Below are 26,278 nucleotides of genomic sequence, written 5' to 3' on the forward strand. Positions count from 1 at the left end.
CATAGAAAACTATATTTATTTCCGATACGACTCGAGTGGTACAGTATCCGTATAAATAGACTACTCCAAACATAACTACCAAGGCCAAGGGATATTTATTAAACTTTTAAAGCACGTGTAAGTTTAATTTGTAAACAAACATTACAAAGCAAAGGCAAGACGAATTTAATTTGTACTAGAGATGTAGACTAGTCTAATATTAATAAACAATAATTGGACAAACAGCAAATTATTTTAAGAATCAAGACAGTTTTATTAGATTTGGACATATTATAATAATTATAATCTTAAATCTATCACTAGATCTAGATTCTAGATCTTCTAGATATTTAGATCTACTATTACTAGTACTAGTATTAGTCAATCTAGAATGACTAGATCTAGATTGTCCTAGATACTCAGACTCAGATAGTAGATGCAGATCTAGACTAGATTCTAGATCTATAAATTATGAGTATAAATCTACTAATTACTAATCATTTTATCATACTAAAACTAACTATCTAGATCTATATTTAGTATATAGTATATATACTAATATACTATCTATATAGGCCATTATTATAGGCTTAATAATTCTTATATAGATTATTATAGATTATAGATCTATATACTATACTTACAGTTACAGTCTACAGTACTACAGTAACAGTATAATAATAATAGTATACTATTAGATCTATATTACTGTATACTAATTACTATATAAATATATAGAATATAGTCTAGTCTAGCTTCTTATATTAGGCACAGCTCATCGAATTCTCCTTTAAGAAACACGTCGCTTTTTTTGTTTATAATTAATTTGTTTTTATGTTTGAAGCTAAAAACGACGTTTCGGGACAGTGCATGTCCAATTTTAGATAAGTTCCTGTATTTTTGTTCCGCTTTTCCAAAGCAGAGGGCAGTTTTTTAGATTCTCGGTAACCAGGTATGTAAAGCTATTGTTTTAACCTCCCCCGGCAATTCATACCCATATAAGGGATTAAGGCTATATTATTAGCCTGTTTGATCGTAGGCTGATGGATATATCAAAAAAAGGTTCCAAACATCTTTAGAAAGACATTTCAATCACATTTATTCCGTAAGCTGTTAAATAAAATTAAAAAAGGAGGTGTTTCAACATTAATAATGAATTTAACACATTCTCCTATAGTGCACAAGGCAAAATTGTAATAAGAAATATTATTGGGATTAATAAATCTATGATTTTTTCAATTAATAAACGTGACCTAGATCGAGATATATATAATATATAATTTATGAATGAAAGAAAAAGTGTGGGCTGCTAATTTGAAACCAGAGACCATGCCCACTGCAGGTGATCGCGCCAGGCGAGTGCTGGCGGTGAGGAGATGTATACACTTTAAGCGTGTAGTGTCACAACCTATCATACAGGCAGTGGAGGGAAGGGGGAGAGAGTCATGAAAAGAATTATAAGCATCTATGGGAGGGAGGGGATGTTAAGGTGTAACAAAACGAACATCCAAATATGAAAAGAAGAGGGTCCTTGGATGGGAAATAAAAAGAAAGAGATAATACATATGTAGCCTAGTTGAAAATATCATGTTTATTAAATTATGATAATTAATTTTTAGATCTATAATTTATAGAGATTTATTTCTGTCTGTTTCTTCACATAGATTATATAGGTAGGCATATATAAATAAATAAACTATAAACGATATATATATATAGGCCTATATATATATATATATAGAGAGAGAGAGAGAGGCAATATACTATAAATACATATTGGAGAAGTGAATCTACTTCTTTTAATACAATCTAAATAATTTTTAATTAACACAGATATAATTTATTAGCAATAACATAGTGGCGTTTCTTAACGGTGCTCAATGTGCGCTAAAGGAGAACGCACAAAAACTGCGTTTATTATAGGAGCATGAAGTGACCTGATTTATTTTAAAATAAAATCTTGACTATGAGTGGTAATTCAAAGAAACTGAGCTATTTTTATAGTCCTTTAGTTGCAGAATAAGAATCTGCTTTCAGTTTTTTTGTAAGTTAAACCGTCACCAAATAAAAAAATAAAATAAAAATTTGACCTAGTTCCCGAATACGGTGTGCCTAATATAAGAATCTACTTTAGATAGAAGTATAGACTATTAGTGTATACTGTCTGTATAGTCTATCTCCCACTATACTGTCTATACTCGTCTAGTATAGACATCAATATCAACTATCAGACTTACTTAGTCTGAGACAAGTGACTAGTCTAGATTAGGGCCTAGGCCTAGAAATGCCTAGATGATAGATCTACTCAGTTTTATAATTTATAGTATAGATAATACTAATAGAGTATAATAATAATATAATATATAGATTATAGATCTACTATTTATTACTATAATTAGTATAATTGTAATAATAGTCAATATATAGAATATAGTTTATAATATAATAAATAATAATATACTACTACTAATATAATTAATATTAAAGATTATAGACTATCTAGGTATTCTAGTAGCCTAAGTAGGTGAGACACTTAGATATTAGATCACATCATCTAGAATATAGTTCTAGACTAGTATAGCTAGATTCTAGATCCCTACCTAGGACTCCTAGGGCTAGGGTTCTATTTAGAATTTAGATATATATACTTGATATAGTATTAATTATATATAGATCTAGATCTAGATGTCATCTTGTCTGGAGTCACTCTAGTCATCTAGTCTAGGACTAGTAGGAGAAGTCTTATATCTACCTGCTCCTGGGAAAGCCTACTCGGATCCAAGCATTACTATAAATGGACAGGATATAAACGCACTGGACAAATTCACATATCTTGGCAGCACACTCTCCAGAAATGGAAAAATCGATAGTGAAATCGACCTGTGTATCGCCAAGGCCAGTGCATCCTATGGCAGACTGTCTATAAATGTCTGGAACAGGCGTGGTATCACCACAAACACCAAGCTAGGGGTCTATAGAGCCGTCATCCTCCCTACATTGCTCTATGCCTCAGAAACATGGACAGTGTACAGTAAACATGCAAAGAAACTAAACCACTTCCACATGACATGTCTGAGAAAAATACTAAATTATGTCAAATGGCAAGACAAAATACCAGATACAGAAGTCCTTCGAAGAGCGTGTCTGCAAAGCATCCACACAATCCTGATGCAGTCCCAGCTGCGATGGGCAGGTCACGTCTACAGAATGGAAGACCACCGCATCCCTAAACGACTCTTGTATGGCCAACTAAGCGAAGGAAAGCGCTCGCAAGGTGGGCAAAGAAAGCGCTTCAGGGACACCCTCAAAGCTTCTCTGAAGACGTTCAGCATAGACCCTGGCACCTGCGAGACAGAGGCACATGACAGAGCATCATGGTGTCGCGCTGTGAAAACTGGCGCACAGGTTGCTGAGGAAAAAAGAACAACGCTGGCAGAAGAAAAACGCCAGAAAAGAAAAGCAAGACAAACGACACTAGATCCAGCTGGAATAACCTGCCCAGTGTGCTGCCGAACATTCCGGACTCACATAGGCCTCACCAGCCACATGAGGAGGCATAAAACCCCAGTGCAAAGCCCTCAGCCCCCTGGATGACATTCCTGCCAAGTTTTATCAAGATTGGTCAAGCGTTTTTGATTTCTATTCGTCACATACATACATACGCCTTACTTTATACTATATATATATATATATATTGCATAATCACCAAGTGGTCATCATCGAACCACGATGGACGAACTATATATATATATATAGTAGGAGATTAATAGATCTAGAATTCTAGATTAGATCATCTAGATCTAGTTCTAGATTTAGATTATTTAAGATCTTCTAAACTAAAGGACTAATTTAAAATTTAATTAAAATTTTTCTAGATCTAGGAAAAAAGGTGTATAACAGCTTATACGCCCTTCAGTATGTATACACTCAAGTATACTATTAAATTTTTTTAACAATATTTCTATCTAGACTCTATATTAATCAATGCCATTCAATGCATGTATGATTATGATGTAAATGTTTAATTTGATTTCTGGCTATTGTTTATTTTCACAGCCACAGCTTGGACAGGGGGATACTTGAATTGATTTTGACAGGTTTCTAGATCTACGTCAAAAGTGAATAAGTCAGACTAAGTTTAATAGTACATTAATGTAAGTTTCTGCTAGATATTCTACTCTAGAAAAGATGTATAGAACCTCTATATAATCTTTTTATTAAAAAAACATAGATCTATTATAATAGAAGAGTCTAGCTAGTCGTAAGTAGATATAAAAAAAATCATATAAAGTATAATAAAGACTTAGGATGTCTTAGAACTAGATATCTAGATCTAGGATTGAGCTTTTTCACTGTTTCACATCACCAATGCATATCATTCTAGTGATAATTGTTGCTTTCCGAAAAGAAATAATTAATTATGCTATTTTGTGAAAATAAGTTTGCTTTAATAAAATGTATCTATAGATTGCAAACTGTATAGTATAGTGAGATCAAAATTGAAATATTATGGGACATTATGGCCAGCTTCAATACTTATAATTATGATATCATTCATCAATTTCTTCATAGTTTGTAAATATCTAGTTCTAGTAGACACCCCTAGATATACAAATTTATAAATATATATATATAATCCAGTAGTACAAGGCAGCTAAGTTCCAGATGTGTTGATCCTCCAGTGCTGTTCAGTCAAGTGCAGTGAATCAGGTGACTAAGTGTCACCACTGAGGTCACTAGCAATGGCATTTTCATACCTGATGGAGGTATGACGCCTTGTTGTTTCTAAGTACTGGCCCTGCTTCAGTATTTCTTGTCCTGGAGTCCATTGTCATGTGGTTTTCAGTTTGCATTGAGTTTTAAAATATATGTCCAAAAAATTTCATATGTATGTGACATTCCGTCACAGAGAGAGGCGGTGCCTATTCATCAATGGATTTCTTCATTAGTAGTATTGTCCTAGTGTTTATCTCATAGGGATGTGTCTTCTAAATCATTGCTGCTGAGTCACCTTCAGCCTCATCTCCATTGGCCTAAATAGACAGTGGTTTCTGCAAGACAGCACTTTCCTGTTTTGGCATGCCACCTTGAGGTAAACATCTCCATCACTGACAATGATGCTGCCCAGAAAAGTTAAATTTTATTTTATGACCTTTAATTCCTTGATACTGGTGCCTGCAGGTCATAAATAGATATGACTAATGTTAAAATAGATTCAGTCTGACACAGAAAATGTGACCTATTTAAATTTTCCTGTTCATTGTTCAGTTAAACCTAGAAAGAAACAAAAGGATCAAGTTTTTTATCAACAATACAATTTCAGGTCACCTTGGACTAATGCTTGTACTAATCTAAATTTTATTATTAATAAAATGGGACTAAAATTGAGTATATAAGCAAACCTTTATTTTTAAATATTTTTTTTTTACAAAAGTTGGCCTGATTAAAAGTATAAGTTAATACTTTGGGGGCTTTTTTTTAAAATCTGTAAGAACATTTTTTTTAGTATCTATCTGTACATTTTTTCATGTGTTGTGCTTTAACATTGAGTTTAGAAAAAAAAAAGCTGTTTTGTTTTTTTTTCATCAGTAAATTTTGGTCAAGATGAGCTTCAGGGGTGGAAGAGGAGGAGGCAGAGGAAGAGGTGGTGGAGGTATGACTATAAATACTTAATTTTAGAATATAATATCAATAACCTATGCGTTGTTGTTATTTTTAAATGCCTTAACAATGTTTTTCTTTGTGGATGGTAATAACTTTAAAAAAAATATTGATAGACTGTTGTGCACTTTGTTTTTAACTGGGTATCAGTTTATAAGTTAAGTTAAATTCCATGACCATACCCATATAAGTACAATATTATTGTCAACCGAATTTGTATACACAGGATTTAGAGGTGGCAGAGGAGGTGGTAACTTTGGTAACAGATATCAAGATCAAGGGCCTCCTGAGGAGGTTATGGGTAAGATTTAATTAAACCTGCTTTAATATTTGTTTGGGAATCTCATTAATAAAATCATGCTTTAAATTTTCGTTTTAATCACATTCTCATTTTAAAAAATACCAATACCTGATTAAGGCTAAATTAACAATGGCTTCTATTGTGTGTCGATCTAGTTGAAACTGAATCTATAAATAGTTTTAATGATTCAATACAATGGTGCATATCTTATTGGGAATTTCTATAGTGATGCGACAATAGATTAAAAACACAACTTGTATTAACTAGGAGATGAAATCAAGGGACAAGAGGGACTCACATTTTTTATTTGATACAGCAAGGACATGTTTTTCAACAAAGTACATTTAGACACTGAACAGTTTCCTTTCATTGAAATTAAAGTGTTTATGATGAACTCACCGCTTTTTTCTACAATATAAATAATGTTCTGTTGCAGATAAGGTAGGTTTATAGTAATATCAACCTACATCAAGATATAATAATGCTTCAGACTCAGTTTCAACCATATCGATACACAACATATCTTACAGTCTGTCAAGTAATACATTTAAAGAGTTATCAAAAGTTTCATTGTAAATACAATATTAATATTTCTGTTTAGAACTAATTTTTATTAACATCCATCCATCCCAGTGGCGCTATAGCCCATGGAGGGCTCTGGCCTGCTTCAACACATCCTTCCATTCAGATCTCTCCTGGGCTTGCGTCTCCACGCCCTAACCCCAAGCTGTTGCAGATCTGCTTCCACATCATACATTCCTTTTCCAGGCCTAGGTCGTTTTCCGTTGAGATCTGTCTGGGTATTCTTGTGCGTAGAAGCTTTCGTAACAGTATAATTGTTTTGTATGACAGAGTTGTTAGCCCTTTGCATAACCATCTGGGGGGGGCTGCCCCTTTCAGCTCTCTGGATAGCTGTTTTTATTTTCGGGTCTAGCCTTTGTGGATCCCTCCACTTCCTGCAAGGCAGCAGGTTTGATTTTGGTCTACCCTGGGTATTTTATTTCCCCGGTACCCACCATATCTGGGGGGCATTCCCCTATCCACCACCTGGGGAGGGGCTCAATGGGATATCAAAAACTCCACACGAGAATTTTTATTAACACTTATAAATAATACTTTTCCACTTTTTCTTTTTTTTTTATAAATAAAGTCTGTATAATAAATTTATCTTAAATCTGATAATTTGAGATGTAGTCACTATAAGAAATTCTCTTCAATCATGGATGGTAAGATAAGGTCCTCAGCCAGAAACATGTAACTGAGTCAATATGTGAAATATTATTTGTATTTTGGTTTTTAAATAGAAAATGTTTGGCTTTTTTATTTTTTTTTAGAAATTGGTTACATGACACATACATGTGAAGAAGACCTAGTAATAAAAAGTACCAGCGACAAGATACCATACTTCAATGCCCCCATTTACCTCCAAAACAAACAACAGATTGGAAAAGTTGATGAAATATTTGGACCTATTAAAGATTTTGTATCCTTTTATATACCAAAAACTTTGTATTTTTCATGCTGATTTATTTTAACTTTAGTTTCACATCCTTTTTAAAAAAAAAACAACTTAACTCAGTCCAGTATTTCTCAGTAAAACTTTCAGACAACATGAAAGCAAAGTCATTTGAAGCATCATCTAAGGTAAGTTATATTACCTAGTTTAAGGCAGATATTCCAGTAATATATATTTAAAAGCCCCACTTAGGAGTGCTAAAAAAAAAAAAAGAAATTTTTACCAGTTTTTCCTCAATATGTACTTAAAATCACTTAACATTTTCTAAAATGCGTTCGCACTGTAAATGACCATTTGGGTAACTTTTTCCTAATCGATTTTTGTTAGCTTTCTTTCGATCTCTTTTTTTAACGCTTAATTTGACAATTTTAATAACCCAATATTGAGTTCCCTTTTTTGTTTCTTGAGACAGTCTAAAAAAAAAATGTGGGCCGTTTTATTAGAATGAAAAAATGTTCTGGGCTAAATAAATACCAATAAAATTTCATCTATTTAATGGATATCAGCTGTATCTAGAAAAAGGAGACATAGATCTATAATCTGCACATGAGGATTGATCATTAAGTTACTTATTTTTCTTTTATTTCTAGTTTTATATAGATCCTGCCAAACTTTTACCACTAGCAAGATTTCTCCCCAGACCTGCTGGCCAAAGAGGAGTTGGCAAAAGAGGAGGTAAACTTTTTTTTTAATTATAATATATATATATATTTAAATCAATTATACTTAATAAATATAACAAAACTTAACTAGGACTTCTCTTTAAAGTTAAAATGTTTTCTTTCCCCAGGTTTTGACAGAGGTGGTCGTGGTAGAGGTGGTTTTGACAGGGGCAGAGGAGGTCGTGGAGGATTTGACAGAGGTCGAGGGGGGCGAGGCAGGGGTGGTGACAGAGGAGGAAGAGGGGGTGGTTTTAGAGGTGGCGATAGGGGTGGGCGAGGGGGTGGTTTTAGAGGAAATAGAGGAGGTGGGTTTAATAATAGATTTGGTCAAAGCTAACTTCTAATGTATATTAATGAATGTTGAATGTTACATTATGTATGTTAATAAATATGCCCGTTTTATTCAATAGCCTCTTGTTTTATAATTATAATATTAAATTCAAGAAAGTGTTGTTTTTTTATTTATTTATTGAAGAAATAAGCAACACAAAACACAATCCTTAAGTTATAGCAATAATTAATATATCTGTAAACTATTTAGTAATGAAAACTCAAAAGAATGGCCTAGATACTTTTTAAATAATAAAGATCTAATGCTAACAGACTCCATTTCTACAATATACCAAATTTAATTTAATACAGTTTTAAATAGTACAGTAAGATTTTTTTTTTTCAATGGCTATTCATTCACTAATTGCATGGCAGAAAAAGAAAATGAATTATAATATGCTGCATACTAAATAAAAAAAAGTGTCTTAAAAAAAGCAAGATGAATATAAAATTTATCAAAATAACATACATTTTGATTCTAAATTATCTTGGCAATTATTTTTTGGGTGTATGAGGTACACCAATTATCTTTTCATCCAACCCTGAGAAGAAAAAAAAAACAAAACTATATCACTCAAGGTAAATCTGAAGCAAAAAGTGAAACTAAGTGCTAGTATGTTTGGTGGTAAAATGTTTTTTTATTAACACTTTTTAGAACATGATCAAAAACATTATTGGTGATTATGTATATATATATATATATATAGTATAAAGTAAGGCGTATGTATGTATGTGACGAATAGAAATCAAAAACGCTTGACCAATCTTGATAAAAATTGGCAGGAATGTTCCTTGGGTACTAACTTAGACCGTATTGTATCTTATTCAACTCTAAGATGATAAAACTTCTTTTCGCAAAGATAGTTTTATGCTTTAACACATGAACATGCTAATTATAGTCCATTCATTTCATATTTTAATCAAATTAACATTCAAATTTGTTTTTCTAAAGCATTTTTAATACATTCGTTTGCTGTTCGCTAAAGTTGCGTAACCGTGTTGAGATAGGCCTACATTCATTCATGAAAAAAGGTCGCGCAGAGCAAGGCCTTCATGCAGCACAGAATAAACTCTATAAAAGCCAATTTTTAACTCTAGATTAGTCTAGATCTATGTCTACCTCAAGATCTACTTTATACTTTAACACATGAATTGTTTTAATAACACTGATTTGATTTTGATTTTAGGCACATCGGCACAATTTAGGCCATGTCGTGCCTTTTAAAAACACTCTCAGTGACTATATCAACAGTAATATGCAAATAAAGACCCACGGGTCGCGGGTAAAATATGTCTAGTATATAGATATAGTGCTTTCAGAAATATTCTTAGTGGTAGGTCAAAGTCACTATAAGACTACAATAAAATATTCGAGAATTTTTTTTAATTAACAGAAAACTGAAAAAGCTCAGTTACAGGTCACTTCTGAAAAGTTAATATTTTTATCCCCATACAAAATAAGGTTAACCTAAAAATTGGTTATTTTTATTAAAGCATTGTTTTATATAGAATATCCCTATCATTAATGCACACCAATATTGTCTACTATAGGTAAAGGAGTCCTTGTTGGTTATGATGAATTTAACATTGTGAAATAAGTCAATGTGGCAAAAGAAGGAAGGACAATAATCTTTATTCTAAAATACTGATGCAAACTAAGTTAGATCTAGTAGTCCTACATTTTAAACAATTAAAAAAAGGCATTGTCTTCCAGCCAGATAATTAATGAAGAGTTGCTTTACTTTACATGACCCAGTTATGATCTATGTATTTTGTTTCACAAATGCTTAACTATATATATAGGCAGGAGGGGCTCATTGGCCTTTGGTTGGCTACCCATCCAAGAGAAGGAAAACTCTGAATCCAAACCTCCGCTGTCTTGCGGCTATGCCCAAACACAGTAATGGTTTCGGGAGACAACCCTGAGCAAAATCAGGAGCTGGTGATCCTAAGGCAGATTGTGGCACACTGTGCTAGAGCCTGCGGCGCTACAGATCCCAAACTGTATCGGATATTCCGTTCCTTGGTCACATCAGCTGCGTGGAGAGGGGGGAACTGCTGTGTGGGCGACATCGTTCCGACCATAAACAATGCCCAGGCTTTCATCTCGCTTATTCAAAGCCCTAACCCAAGCGAAAGCCACCTTAACCTGCGATATATGAGTTTAGGCAGATCAGCACAATTTAGGCCATGTTGTGCCCATAATCCTTTAAGGATCACTCTCCCTTTATATAACAAGGGCTAAATTCTTTATAGTTAAATCATTAAAAACAAGGTCTACTCAGTTAAAATAGTAAAGGTAGTAAAAATTTAATAATTTGGTAAAAATCTTATGTAAATATTATATGTTCACAATTCATAAATCAGATCTTCATAGACAACCCCACCTCCCGGACAAAGCTCAGTAACTTCCCAGGGTCGACACTATCGAACAGTGTTTTTAAGTTGTGTCAATGAGGATATGTTCCACGGTGAGGCGAGAGTCACAGTACTCACAAAGTGATGTAGATGTGGCCAATCCTAAGTCTGGACATGGTCATGCTACCACGTGCTACCCTTAGATGTAGGCCGCCACCTGACATCCGCCACAATCTGCCTGAGTTTGTTGTGAGTCAGCCTCCCATCGGTCCTGCCACTCTCGATAGGTGGCAGAGGCATTACTTTGTCTCAGGTCTGAGCAGGGAATTTTAGTTCCTGACACAGCATGATTCAGGGCTCTCTTTGCTTCTCTGTCTGCGGCTTCGTTTCCCTCAGTGCCCACATATAAATATTTTCATAATACAAATAAGGAAAGAAAAGTCATTACTTCTAATATGAAGTTTCGTAAATGTCAGTTTCAATGTGTTACTAACTTGTCTTGAATTCGGTCAGCAAATGTACTAGTTCTTTTGACTAAAAAAACTCTTGCTAAAAAAATTATAGAATATTTCAACAGTTGGAAAATATTTGTAATGAAAAATACACAAAAATATATTTACCTAAATGTTTTTGTTTCTCAGCCGCTTCCTTCCTAATTTCCTCTATGGCTCTTTGATCGTCTTCCTGAAAATATACACAATAAAAAATTTAATTATTCTAACAATTTTTTTCTGCGTGATTTTTATTGCTTTTATAAAATAATATATGTTATTAATTACCTCAGGATTAGTCCATAATGAACAGGCTTTACATTTAGAGCACGGTCTGCCTGGTTCTCTGAAGTGACCACAAAAATGTGTATAGTCTATCTGTAAAGTTAAAAATGCATTTAAAATAGGTTGTACACTGTACTGGTACTTGGAATTACATCTCTGTTAATAGCATTTATTTTGAAAGAAGCTGGGAACAAGACATTCAAATAAAACTGTATGTTAGCAAATAAACTTCATTTAAGGCAAAATGTGAAACGATTTCTAAAGTTTTCCAAAACATTATGAAACAGGAAGTCTAATTTAAAATGTGATTATCTTTATCCTGATGGTTTTACCAATGTAAATCATTAATCACGTGACTTACCGATGACTCTCTGCATATATAGCACATTCTAACTCCACATCTGCATGTAAGCTTGTTGCATCCATCTTCCTTAAGAAATTCAGTTTTACAATCCTTGCATGTTCTCACTTTTGCCTTAGTCATTTTTTCTTCACTAAGAAAAGAAACCAATAATAACTTCAGTACTTCCAAACTTGGCTAAACTAAAAATATTTTTTAAATTTTAATCTAATTGTAACCAATGATATAGGCTCAGCAAAGCATATTGTTGAAGGGGAGTTGGAGCAGAGTCCAGTAGAAATTTCTAAATCTTAACAGCAGAGAGATTGCTGTTCTGTTCATATTATACATAGCTTTTAAACGTATCACAGTTTAAAGTATCAGTTTATGGCTGAGTTTCTGTATATTCTTTTATGAATCTGTATCTCATTCAAGAGAAAACAAACCACTTTTTGTGACATCTGTTTAATGTGATTCTAATGATGGTCAACTCAAGAAACGCTGAACTAAAAATGGAAAACTACACACACACAAGGACATAAACATTTTATGTACTAGGGTACAAAATTCCTTTCATTCATTAGACACTAATGAAACAAGAAATCTGACTATAATCAAAGAGAGTTCAGGGAAATAAGAATTATCATTACCCCAGCAACCACTTGGTAAGATAGTCTGAGGACAAATTGTTCACCCTACATATCGTTCACAGACAACTTGTTAACCAACAAACTGGTTCACATGACAAATGGCTCAAATAGTGATATAAGATTAAGCCTAATCTGAGTTTCCACTATCTAAATCACACATTTTTGCCAAAACAAATTGTTTTTCTAACCAATGCCAAAACTGTCTTTTAAAACCCTGAAAAACTCAAATTTGTCATATCAATCACTAAAAACAGCACAAACATATTCAGGGAAATGAAGTTGCAGATAAAGTGGTATAAAATGGAGCTGGTGGGATGAAGCTATCAGACAACATGTTATTCTATCCAGAAGAGGTGAAAAGTAATATATTTATATATTTATTTATAAATAACATTTAGATAACTTTATCAAATGTGAAATCCTAATAAATGTTACTTACTATTCTTTTCTTAAGGCTGTTTCATCTTTTGTTTCCACTTCATTACATGTTAAACCCTCATGGTCATTCCAGTCTACTTGACAATAACGACATATAGCCTGAAACAACACAAACTTTTCTTTGTTCAACAGCATTTCATAAACGTGTAAGCCTAAATAAAGCCCAGCCTAGCATCAAGTATATTGAGAACAATTCAATAGCAATTTACCTTTTGGCAATCTAAGTTTCTACATAGAAACATCTTGACTGTTGGTGACAGTGTTGCAGTAAAATTGCACCCAGGACAACTACAAATATTTAGAAAGATTCGGCCTTATTATCAATTATAGACCATTATTAAAATAGGTTTAAATTATTGTAAAAAACATTCTCACAATTTATTCTAAACAAGATCATTAACTTGAGTTACAGTGGGCTATCTTTCTCAACCAAGCCTGTAGTCACTGTGTTACCTTATTAGATCGTCAACTCCTGCCATCTTTATATCTTCCATAAATCCTCTTTCCTGTAATTTGTCAACTAAAGTTTTGTCAAGGCATCGCTGTAGCTCAGCTGAAAAAGAATTTTTTTTTAAAAAGATTATTTCATATAGTACATTAAGTAATACAAAAATGTAATTAATATAATTAGACTAAAAATATTTAGAACATAAACAGAAAAAACAGCAACAATTATTTTTTTTTAGAAATTAAAAATTTATAAATGAACTAGCTGGATATGACTTGGGCCTGTGGGCCTTAGTCTGGGTATCTAGTGAATTGGATTTAGATCTATGTTCAACATGGTGAAATCCCCCTTCAATTTTTTTTGCCAGGAAAATAAAAGTATAGGGTGAAAATGGGTTTACCTGTTTTGTTAAAAAGTTTTGTTCTTTAATAGAGATAAATTATGGCATTTTCTTTTATTTATAGGATTCCAACAGTCTCCGCAATAATCTAAGGAATATTTATGCCAAGTTTTATCAAGATTGTTCAAACGGTTTTTATTTTCATGCACGACATATATACATGCACCTTAAATTCAATTATATATATTAGATATATAGATGTCCTAAATATTTTTAGTCTAAATATATACATATACATACTTGTGTTTACAAAATTCGTATTGATTTTCTGCAAAAATATTCCAGAATAAGTCGAAATATTGAAGGCAACATCTTTACTAGCTTTGCAAAAATAAATAAATAAAATAAGCAAGTAAAAAACATACATATAGGATATGACATGCCACAATCAGAAGATAAGCACTCAAGATTTATCTGTAGAACAACAAATATTTTGTTTAGAATTATTTCTTCATACTTTTCTGCTAACCAAAAAATGAATAAAATTTCGGTTTTATCTTGGAGACTTGAGGTTCAGTAGAAAGATCATTTTAAGTTCAACTGTTTCTGAGGCCAAGGATTAACGTGGCTACCATCACAACTAATTGCTTGTACTTTACCGAAGCAATAAACTATATATAACTCTTTCCATATGATGCTCAGATATTTGCTTATTTTTTTCTTTTATATGTTTCAGATGTTCCTTCAGAATTGAAGATTATTACATCCTAGCCAAACCTCTTGCAGGATAGCAAGGTTAGGACTCGGGACCATCAGGGCACATACTGAATGACCAGGCAGCCATCCTTGCCCATCTTACATGAACAGTATATAGTTTCTGGTACTTAATAAGTTACCATAAATTCCCATGTTCACATACCATAATCAAAAGTAAAGGTGAACATTGATACATCATAAATCTTAATACCAGTACTGACACAAAACTAAAGCCTTATCATTGATGCATTATACATCTTAATACTGACACTAAACTTAAGCCTTATCTTACAACACAACATAATTTTTTTTAATCACAACATAAAAAGGATTTTTTTAAAAAGCTGATCTTGCCATAGTTTTAAATAACAAAACTGATACTTTACTAAGACATTTTCAAGTCAAAACAGCTACAAGTTTAAGGATATTTCTGCCAAAAGAAATTACATGGTTAGATGTTATGATGAGCTAAACCAGATTGCAGACATTTTTTCCACTAATTCAAATAAGAACTGATGACCAAACAACAAGTGGCTAATAAGTAAGTCTACCTGTGACCAACCAAACAGGGAATTGGCTTTTAATTTTTTTTTAGTATGGTGGTGATGGAAAATTGTTCAATGTAATGAAAATTTTCACATCTTGCAGGTCTTATGCATTGAAGCATGGTTTATATTGTACTTATTATTAGTTCAACAGCTATTTTTTTTTAATGTGTTTTCATTAACATTTTTTTAAAAATTGGAATTTGTGATAAATTTATTTTCTCACAATGTTGGTTCATAAGTCATAAGACATATTGCATTAATAATAACTGAAGATGTATTTACTTTTCCTGATCCATACACCATTTCTTTCACATACATGCTTAAGCACTCCTTGCAAATCAGATGACAATCAGTGCACTGGGCCATTAAGGCAATGTCAAAACCACCAAAACAACATGAACACTCAACAGTGTTTTCATCAATCTGTTCAACTACTGCCATGTTGGAATCCTGTATACAGACATTTAAAACTTGTTATTCTACTAATCTAGAAGATGAAAGATTTATTGGCAACCCTCCAAAAATGAAATCTAACTCATTCAAGCTTCAGTGCTTCAATAGGTAAAGTGCTATACTATACAATATATATATATATATATATATATATATATATATATATATATATATATATATATATATATATATATATATATATATATATATATATATATATATATATATATATATTTATATATCAGGCTTGTCTTCGAGTCCGGAGATTAGTGAGGAGTGCAGTATTTCCCATGGCTGCGCAGCCCCAGCTGTAACCTACATATTTTGCCACATCCAGGGCAAGCATAACCATTGTCCGCAGGTGGTTGATTTAGATTTTCTTTTCACCGTCTGCGTCTGTCCTCCGCAGCAGATTTTCTTTTGGTCTCAAATGTGTATCCCGCGGCCTTCGTGAGTGACCTCCAGCTGTCTCGTTCTGAGGCCACATGCAACCAGGTCCTCTCTTCTATGTCAGCCAAGGAAAGTTTACCCCTAAGCTGGTCTTTGAAGTGTTTCCATAGGGCACCTCTGTTACGTCGACCACCTTTTAGCTCACCAAAAAAAGACTGCCTTTGGCATACCTTCGTCTCCCATACGGGATACATGCCCTACCCAGCGTAACTGCCGGACTATAAGAATTCCCTCTATACTGTCCATACCGGCGTTCGCAAGGACATTGCTGTTTGTAGTGCGGTCTTGCCACCGTATGTCCATCATGGAACCCAAGCATCTTTGGTGGAAGCGCTCAAGAAGTCTTAGTTGTTTTCTGTGTAGTTTCCATGTCTCAGAGCCATGTGGTAGGGTTGAGAGAACCACCGCCTGGTAGTCATTTATTTTTGTAGGCAGGCGGAGCGATTTGTTCCCCCAAACTCTTGCCTGAAGTCATCCAAAAGCGTTATTGGCCTTGGCCAGATGGTTATCAACTTCCTTTGAAAGTGAGCCGTCATTTGACACTATACTACCTAGATATGTTAATTGGTCTACCACGTTAGGGGGCTGTCCGTTTACAGTGATCCTAGGGGCTGAGTATGTTTTATTGGGTGACTTCTGGAACATGACTTCTGTTTTCCAGAGGTTTATAGATAGACCGAAAGAGGCGAAAGCGTATGCAAATTCGTTTACCGCGTTCTGGAGATCATGTTCATTGTGAGCTAGCCGGGCGCAATCATCATCATAGAGAAGCTCCGTTATGACCATCTCCTTTGTTTTTGTATGGAATAGTAGATGACGAAGATTGAACACATTGCCGTCTGAACGAAACCGGATGTAGATGCCTTCATGCAATCGCTGCCTCATTTGACCCAGCATTATGCCAAAGAATATAGCAAATAGAGTAGGAGCAAGCACACAGCCCTGCTTCACACCATTTTCTATTGGGAAGTGATCAGAAAGGGCACCATTGTGTCTGATCTGGTCTTTTTGTCCCACATGAAACTGCTTGAGAATGGATAGGAACCTAGGTGGGCATCCCAGCCTAGCCAAAATCCTCCACAAACCATCACGACTGACCGTGTCGAAAGCCTTGATGAGGTCCACAAAGGCAGCGTAGAGGTTTATGTTCTGCTCTTTGCATTTTTCTTGTAATTGTCACAGAACAAATATCATGTCAGACGTACCTCTACTGGCTCTGAAACCACATTGGCTTTTAGATAAGACCTCGTCCACTAAAGAGTGGGTTAGTCGGTCAAGCAACACTCGAGCAAAGATCTTTCCTGCTACTGACAGAAGTGTAATGCCTCAATAGTTGGAGCAGTTAGACTTGTCACCCTTTTTGTATAGGGATAGTCACCCTTTTTGTATAGGGATATGATAACAGAATCTCAAAGTTCAGGTGGGACCATGCACTTCTTCCAGCATAAAGCGAACAAGTCTGTTACAATAGGTAAAGTGGTAAATGATAGAAAAAAAGCCAGTCCATATTATTCCCTGACATAGTGAAGGTGAAGCATAACAAAATTTGATTTATACCAGTAATATAAAGAATGTACCAGAAAGGTCTGTCTCATTCTCTTAAGCAGGTAGGTAAAGTTCTTCTTTCAGACCTTGAGATCTATGGGGCAGATGATGTAAAGGTCATCTGTTACTGTAACCCATGGTAAACAAAGGTGTCATGTGGCCAGCACAATGACCAACTGTCTTTAGTTTTCCCCAACTATGGTTAGTTACTAATTAAAACTTGGTAGACTTATGGGTGCCATGAAGATCATAAAATTAAAAATCCCAGTCTTACCAGGGATCCTCAGTTCAGAATTCAAGCAATTTACCCCTCTAAAACTGGAGAACATTGAATTTAATTCTATAATAATTCTAATTCATTCCTCATCTGTTCTACTAAGGTGTACTTATAAGCATACAGTACAATAGTTGCAAGGACTTCGTAGTATATGGTTGGATTAAAAACTGTCACTAAAAATTTATATGATTTACCAATAAACATTAAGATGTACAAAAGCCTTTTGGCAGTTCTCTGTGGATCAAGTATATATATAGAGAGGTCATGACCCACATAAAAAATATCAATCCAATTTACTATGGTAATGGCAGCTTATTTAGTGGTGGGAAAAAGATACAAGATATTTCAATGGTCTGTCAAATATTAATAAAATGTTTTTTTAAATGTATTAGTTTTTAAAGGTTAAAATGATACATACAAAATGTGTGCTCAAAAGTTAAGTAATTAAAGACGAAACAAGCATCAATGACTTATCCGTTTTCTGGAAAAAACATCCTTACATCAGACAAATGAAAACAATAGAAACAATTTATTGAACAAAAGTAAGCTGAATTACTTCCCTTCCATGCCCCTTTAGTGCAAGCCAAGGATCTTATTTGTAATACAAATGAAACAGTCATGAGTAAAATAAATAAATGTGACCATTACCTTCTGTTGTTCTCTTTTAACAAAATCTATTTCTTCTTGCAAAGATTGAGGAATATGTTTGAACTCTTTTGTGTTTCTTAAAGCAGGCATTCTACTGAATACCATCATTTCTGTCTCTCCTTGATCTATGGTTTAAGCAAGATAATTCTTGAAAATGTAATGTGTCATGGAAATAGTAACAATCACTTCAAATGAATTAAAATTAGCTTTAAAATTTATATATTTTTTCTCCTAAATAGTAATGTGTTTCAGACCAATATCTATCAGTCCTATGTGAACATGCATACATCTATATTTCTATATCTAGCCATCTAGATAGATATAGCCAGACAAAGAGATAAATAGCCTACTAATTTATTGATTGATTTTTTTTAAATTTAAATATGGTATTAGTATGTAGACTAAATAAATCAATCCTGGGTTTCCAAAAAATAAAAACTTTTTTTTGTAATAAATCATAAGTGAGAGTGTGTGTAGCTTTTATTGAAAAGGTGAGATAATAGCCTTTTGAAAATAGTGTCCCTTTATTTAATTTTGACATTCTGATCCTTAGTCTACTGACAAAGGCTTGCAATGATAAAATTAGTAGAGAAAGTAAATCCTACAGAAAGTTAAATTGTTTATGTTGTATGAATCTAAAACAGCTTGACAAGGCATGGATGATAAGTTACAAGAAAACTGGGAGATATTTCTTATCTAGAAGATCATCCATGGAGCATACAGTCCCTCAGGGATAAACTTATACAATTATACTAACATAATTTCTCCTAATGTAATCTGTATAATTGATTACATTCATAGGTTTATGTTGTTTATTTTTTTATTATTATCTAGCTTTTTAAAAAGTAATTTTGAAGTTTAATATAAATACAAATCAAATTCAGATCTTTTTGTTAGAATAGAAAAAACATACCATTTTCAACTTTGACTCTTATAAGGCATGGCTTGTTCTGTTTAGATTTTTCTGTTTAGATTGTAAACAATAAAAGATATAATAAGAAAAAAAAATTAAAATTTGTAAAAAAAAAAGTTATGACAATAACAAAAAAACAATCAATCTTATGTATTAATTTCAATGTTAAAAAGTAATTTTTTTTTTAATTGCATAAATTATATGATAAAATTTTTCTTTTATAAACTAGAATGAAATAAAATAAAATAAATGTAGTTTTTTTTAGGCCTATGATGCACAAATTTTAAAATATGCTTTCTTCTAAAAAGTGGACATTTCATGCAACAAAGTTCTGAAAGGCCAGGGAAAACATGAAGTATTTGGCTCAGTGAAGAAAAATATGCTAAGAAGATAGACTGAGTACTGTTCAGAGTTGTACAACTTGAAAATCTCAAGAGATCGGAGTTACTAAAAGTTCCTGCAGTATCCATCATCAATGAATATCCTATTCTTCACCTGGAAGTAGCATCAGTGGTGAAATCCCTGAAAAAAGGAAAATCAGCTGGAGTGGACAATATTCCATGATAAATGCACTTTTTAGGAAAAGATGTGGAAATCAATGCTGAAAAAACATAAATTATGACCAATATCCAACAGAGCTTTAAAAGGGACATCAGTATTAGAGGCATAAAGCTGTCTTAGCTATTGTCTCAGATGAGGAAACCAAACCTGAACTACTGGCCAGAAACGCAGAGTCCACAGCAGCACTTGCAAAACTCAAAACAACAATCTGGAAAGAGAAAGGCATAGCTCGCGAAACTAAAACCAGACTGATGTAGGTCACAGTCATATTCTTATATGCTTGCCAATCTTGGACAAATGACTGCAGATCTAGAGAGGAGGATCCTAGCAATGTAATTGAGATGCTACAGAAAGATCCTAGGTATCACTTACAAAGACCACATCACAAATGAAGAGATTAGAAACAGGATTTATAAAGCAATTGGACTAAACAGTGCTAGCTTAACAAAATCTTTCCTTATGAGATGAGATCAACAACATCTAGCTGTGTCATTTGCAGCTTTAGTAACGGAAAGGGCATCATCTGCCAATGGTTTAGATCAGGGGTTCTCAACCTGTGGGTCGTGACCCCCTTGGGGGGTTGATTGACGATTTGCCAGGGGTCGCCAAAGACCACCAAAAAAAGTTTATTATTTTTGTCTTTTCCTCTATTGCTCTGTGTGTGTGCGGGGGGGGGGGGGGGGGGTGTCACGGCAGAGTGGGGGATTGTAAAAAGGGGTCACCGAGCTTAAAAGGTTGAGAACCGCTGGTTTAGATGGTGTGTAATACTTTGTACAAGAGAAAAAAACATGCAACTAAGCTGCTTCAGGGCTTATTTCTCTAGTTCTAGATATAGAGCCAGTTTCTAAAACATATTGAGAACAATTAACTTTTAAAAATTTAGAACACAGATTTGCAAATGCACATTTATAACTAATTTCAAAAGTAGTATTGTTACCATCAAATGGAGCCAACTTATTGAATTCCTCCATTATTTTGCAAAGTGCTTGATGTGTTTTTGCATACTGACCATGGAAAAAATTCAATACCAAATTGATGTCGTATTCATACATCTGGCAAAAAAAAAGTTTATATAAAATCTTAATTCAATGTTCCAACTAAAAGCTATAACACTAATTATTTACAAATTACACTTTCCTTTTCAATGTAGGCCTAATCTAGCTTTATAAGAGTATGAACATCTTATGTATAACAAATATTTTATAAAAACTATAATTATTAAAATTACATAAATATTTCTATATTGTTACATTGTTTCTCCATAGTTCAACTTAACATATTTCTAGAGTATAGCACAATGGAAACACTAAAGAAATTTAATCATAAACCACAAGACATTTTTTTAGTTCAGGCTTGCAGATGATAATATACCTCAATGGACAAAACATAGACCATGTACAAGATGGTAGGCTACTTCCAAGATGGTAGGCTACTTCCAAGCTGGCCAGGTTGGAATCAACTGAAGCTAAACAGCACAAGATTTTACTGTATGAAGCTCCAAACAAGGGAGGTAAATGACATTTACATATTTAGGAACAACAATAGCATTGGGTAGTTGGGTAGTTCAAAAAGAGACAACCTCTTCCATAATGAGTTGACAATGAAAGATTTAGAAGCAACAGAAACTGTGATGGGGTTTGAACAAACTGATTGAAATGGTTCAATGGTCATGATTATCTCACTGGTAGCCTTGGAGGGGACTTGCAAAAGAGTCATCAGAAGATGTGGATTTGCTTTTCTCATTTATTACAATAATGCAGACAGCTCCTGAATAAAAGTGGATACTTTTCATCATAGCACCACAATAATGAGGGTTAAATTACAATGATGATGACATTCACCTTTTGGTCACAACTATCTTTTAAATTAAGGGACAACTCTGCAATTCTAGATATAATTTTTATCTTAATGTAGACCTAGATATTCTAGGAACTTTATTATTTGTACCAAATACTCAGTTATAACTGATGCAAAAATTTGAAAATACATTAGTCTATTAAGGGTGGGCACAAAAATTAAATCCTAACCCTGAGATCTATATAGTGATCAGTATTGACGAGTATCATTCAACTTTAAATTCAGAGACTCAAACCAAGGTCATTGACCTCTGAAAATTGTGCAATTATTCTTTACCTTATGGTTTCTATACATCTAGACCTATTTATATGATTTGCACTAGCTGTAGACCTAGATATATTTATAGATCTATTTTATTTGAACTATTAGCTCATAATCGACCCACAGGGATACATGTTGAGCAATGCAAGTCTAGGCTCGATATATTATAAATCTATTTATATATATATAGATAGATAGATAGATAGATAGAATATATAAGTAGGCTACTATAGTCTATATATCTAGACCTTTATCTACTCTAGCATTCTCAGAGATTCTGATTCTACATTAGATTTAGTGATATCTAGTCCTAGGGCTACATCAGTAGATCTAGAATATTAATATAGTCTAGTTGATCTAGATCTACTTGTAACTTGCCTGGTTAAAGTCTCGCAGTAATTGTCTTGCACACAATTTCCTATTATAGTCAACTGTAGTGCAAGGTCTTGTATAAAAGTTGACAACGTCAGAGTGACGAGATCTATCCTCCATTGTGTAATTGAGCATCAGGTCAATCAGTTGTGATTTTATCAGCTCAATTCCCTCAAACACTGAGACTACTGAAAGTAGAGCAGAAGTAGACTGGGGAGTCTAGTTAGCATATTATACTATATACTTATTTAGATCTAAATCTAGATCAATCATTCTATGTGTGTCTATATCTATATTATATACTTATAAAGGCCTACTATAATGTAGATCTAGATCTTAAGTAGCATCTAGTACTGACTGAGTCTGAGTTAGAGAGACAGCTGAACTTAACAATAAGTTAATGCATTAAAAAAAAAAATCTATCATCTAGATTCTAGGTCTATAGTCTATACTGTATAATAATATAGATTATAATAGATCTAATAATCATAATGTCAATAATGAGTGTATTACTGTATAAATCAGTATAATCACTGTATATACTAGATCTATATTCTATATATTAATATAATATATTGTAGTCATAGTTAATCATAGTACAATAATGTAACAATACATTAATTATTTAATACAATACATAGTGAATCACAGTCACAGTGATGGTGACAATAATTATACTTCTTCTACTGAGTAGACCTATCATCTAGTCCAGATTATAATCTAGACTATAAGTTAAAGTTATAACTATAACTTATAGACGTCTAGATCTAGAATATTTCTGAATATCAATATATCTATTATAGATCTAGTATTAAACTAGAAATAAAATAAAATAAAATAAAAATTAAATCTACAGTAAACAGTGCGTTTATTTTATTTTTATGATCTAGATCTATAATAATAATAAGGCCCTGCGGCTGCCCTATGCCTGCTATGGCTATGGGCATGGCTATTATTCATTGATAATTTGATTCATTGTGTCTTGTGATCTTATGAATGAAGTTATTTTATGTAGACTACAGTAGACTTCTAAATGCAGACCTGGATATATTAATAATATGTATTAGATTTAAATCTAAATCTAGATTTATATAGATCTAGTTCTAGATTAATCTAGATCTAAAAATCTAGATTCAGAAATTAGATAGATCTACTAGAATCTAGATCTAGATCTAGATCTATCTATCTAGATTTACTCAGTCTCATGGGAAATTCACCAATGTTGTTTACAAACAAAAGCGCGAATTTTTAAGGCATTATGGGAAGTGGACACAAGGAAAAAGGGGAGCTGGAGCAAAATTAAGAAACTTATCCAAATATGCTAGTAAAATATTCATAACAAACGAATATTCACATTTGACTAGAGAGTGGTCACTAGAATAACACCTTTAGTAAAATCACTAAATTTAGAAAGCCTTCAGGACAGAAGACTCAAAAGTAAAGTAGCAAGCCAGTTATACATAAAGCACTGAATCATAATCTTCAAATACAAAAACAAAATTTAATAAAATACTCTGAAAGACACAAAGATAAAGGCACATTCCTCGTACCATATGCTATGACAAATTTGTACAAGTGCTCCTTCTTCCCTGGTGCTATTAGAGTTTAGAGCATGGAATGGGTTGCCTGAGCTAGCCAGGAAAACCAGTGACTTGGCAGAATTTAAGTCATTGGTCAATATGCATGACTAAATGCATGACGAGTAGGACGTAATCATCTTCTTTTTTTAAATAACGTCTGTATTATATAAGATAAGATCTTAGATCTAATGTTTGTTTGTAAAATGTTTTACATGTTTCGAATGTTCCTTCAGAGTTGAAGATAATCTCCTTAGTAATTCCTAGTAGCCTACAAACTGGATGGCAGTGGACAGGGTGTGATGTTCAGTCCAATAGTGATGTCATCATGTTTATATATAGTGGTGATTTCTTCAATCATAAAATTGTTGATGTCATTTTTAGTAGTCATAACACTTGACTCTTGAAAAGGGAACGAAATTATTGTGAAAAATTATTGCTACCATTCACAGCTAGCAATCAATAGTTATTCTCTATACACATCTAATTGAGGCACTTCTTCTTCTTGAAACTGTCAGGTAGAGTTGAGCCTTCGGCTCTTGGAACTCCAGGCCAGCAAAAGTGAACAAGAGCTCCCTTTCACCGGCCTGAATAATACCAGTGTACACTGTTCTGTCTGGCGGGGTGTCAGACTCGCGGCCAGAGACCGCGTGGCAGGGACCCTGCCATTTTCCTTTTCTATACCAGGCTAACCGTGCAGGACACGCCATTTATGTAACGGCCCCTTGAGGAACGGCGCCTGGATTGTGACAAGGTTGTGGGAGCTTTTTTTACAACTCCGCACAGTGCAATGAGGATGCTCTCACAACCCCTTAGGCACCCCCACGGGAGTCTTCTTTTGCTACCCTTTAGCCTAATCGTTTCCTCCTACGATTGTTTCCACCCGGGCGCCACTATGAGGCAGGGTAGCATGCCCGGGTAATTGAGGCACAAGAAGATCACTAATCAACGAACTACTCTATGCCTCAAAGTTTATTATTATATCTAAAATCAATTTCTTGTAAAACGTCTTTATCATCAGTCAACATGAAATGTCCAAGTGTCTTGATCATTGTATGAAAAGTAAAGTGTAGCTTTAGATTAGGATTTTGGCTGCCTTATCGTGTTCTGGGCAGGGCACGTATCCTGTAAGAGGGGGGGGGGGAACGTAGGCCTATGCCAAAAGCAGTCCTTTTGGTGAGCTGAAAGGTGGTCGGTGTAACAGAGGTGCCTCATGTAAATGCTTTAAAGACCAACTTAGGCGCCAATATTCGCTTTAACTGACATAGAAGGAGCACCTGGCTGCAGGCGGCTTCGGAACGAGACAGTTGGATCCGAGATCACTTACAAAGGCCGCAGGATACACATTTGAGGCCAAAATAAAATATAGGCCTACTGCCGAGAACAGACGTAGATGGCGGACAATGGTTAGCCCCCCCCCCCCTTTTTTTTTTCCGTTTGTGCTGGATGTGGCAAAGTAAGAAGGTCGCAGTTAGGTCTGCGTATCCACGGGAAAAAGGGCCTACTACAATCTTCATTTATCTTCGGACTCAAAGAACAAGCTTAATAGTATTATTATTAAACTAATTCAAGTAATTGTTTCACTGCCTGTTTTCAAGTGTTTTATTTCAAAATGCATGATATTGTTATAAACCTGGTGGTGGCACAGATGGGGGTGGTGGTGGTGTGTGTGTAGTCAGCCGACGCAAATCGCCCCAGGCCAGCGCTAGATGAGCGGTCAACCGTGACGAGTTACGACGATCGGCCGAGACGAGTATCAACATGATGGTTCGGGAAGGATCGACGTCGTGAACCGAGCTCAGGAGTGTCACGAGGGATGTAGTCATCTGACCACCCAGAATGGTCGAGCGACGTTCTGTCCGGTTCTAGAAGGCCAGCAGGGACCCTATATAAAGAGCGAAGGTATCAGAGACCAGTAGTCACAACATCCCGATCTACAGTTCGTTACAACGGCTCAGTACAAGTCCGAGACGAGACAGAGAGACCAGTGCAAGAGTTGATACAGCGGAGAGATATTTGTACAGTCTTGTGTTACGTGCTGCCAATTGTACAGTATTGGCTGTTATTTATTGACATTAAACTATTACGTTATTTTGAAACCCTGAGTTGTCAAGTTCTTACAGTTGGTGGTGTCGTTTGGTGCCATTTGCAGCGAGCCTGGATAGGGAGATTCGTAACAATATCAAAAACAATTCCACTCTTTTACCTAGATAGTTTCAAATTTCTCTAACTATTCACATAGACTAGATTAGCTTACTAGC

The 26,278-nt window shown here is 34.2% G+C and overlaps 2 protein-coding genes across 8 annotated transcripts; one reads left to right on the forward strand and one right to left on the reverse strand.

Moving 5' to 3' along the window:
- The first annotated feature begins 74 nt into the window (after positions 1-74).
- LOC106057564 (probable H/ACA ribonucleoprotein complex subunit 1-like protein) lies at positions 75-8,566 on the forward strand. Of its 2 annotated transcripts, none has more exons than XM_013214813.2 (8): positions 75-117; positions 4,036-4,133; positions 5,569-5,632; positions 5,867-5,941; positions 7,276-7,424; positions 7,526-7,585; positions 8,048-8,132; positions 8,248-8,566. In XM_013214813.2, exons 3-8 carry the CDS (start codon positions 5,584-5,586, stop codon positions 8,454-8,456), a joined length of 627 nt encoding a protein of 208 aa, XP_013070267.1. In that variant the 5' UTR covers positions 75-117; positions 4,036-4,133; positions 5,569-5,583; the 3' UTR covers positions 8,457-8,566. The 2 variants fall into 2 exon arrangements, with proteins under 2 accessions (XP_013070267.1, XP_055876794.1); XM_056020819.1 differs by having other exon boundaries at positions 112-154.
- On the reverse strand, positions 4,128-24,388 carry LOC106057563 (E3 ubiquitin-protein ligase RNF216-like). 6 transcript variants are annotated; one of them, XM_056020813.1, is made up of 15 exons: positions 23,637-23,690; positions 22,447-22,628; positions 20,888-21,002; positions 19,390-19,440; positions 18,477-18,601; positions 15,386-15,553; positions 14,225-14,273; positions 13,465-13,564; positions 13,221-13,299; positions 13,013-13,110; positions 11,945-12,077; positions 11,587-11,676; positions 11,428-11,491; positions 8,919-8,991; positions 4,128-5,253 (listed from the first exon to the last, which is right to left on the reverse strand). In XM_056020813.1, exons 1-14 carry the CDS (start codon positions 23,644-23,646, stop codon positions 8,945-8,947), a joined length of 1,311 nt encoding a protein of 436 aa, XP_055876788.1. In that variant the 5' UTR covers positions 23,647-23,690; the 3' UTR covers positions 4,128-5,253; positions 8,919-8,944. The 6 variants fall into 6 exon arrangements, with proteins under 6 accessions (XP_055876788.1, XP_055876791.1, XP_055876789.1 ...); XM_056020816.1 differs by lacking the exons at positions 4,128-5,253; positions 23,637-23,690 and adding an exon at positions 24,233-24,388 and having other exon boundaries at positions 8,305-8,991; XM_056020814.1 differs by lacking the exons at positions 4,128-5,253; positions 14,225-14,273 and adding an exon at positions 14,100-14,127 and having other exon boundaries at positions 8,305-8,991.
- Between the last annotated feature and the right edge of the window lie 1,890 nt (positions 24,389-26,278).

The sequence above is a fragment of the Biomphalaria glabrata genome, chromosome 2 (genome assembly GCF_947242115.1).
Source record: "Biomphalaria glabrata chromosome 2, xgBioGlab47.1, whole genome shotgun sequence".
Classification (NCBI taxonomy): domain Eukaryota; kingdom Metazoa; phylum Mollusca; class Gastropoda; family Planorbidae; genus Biomphalaria; species Biomphalaria glabrata.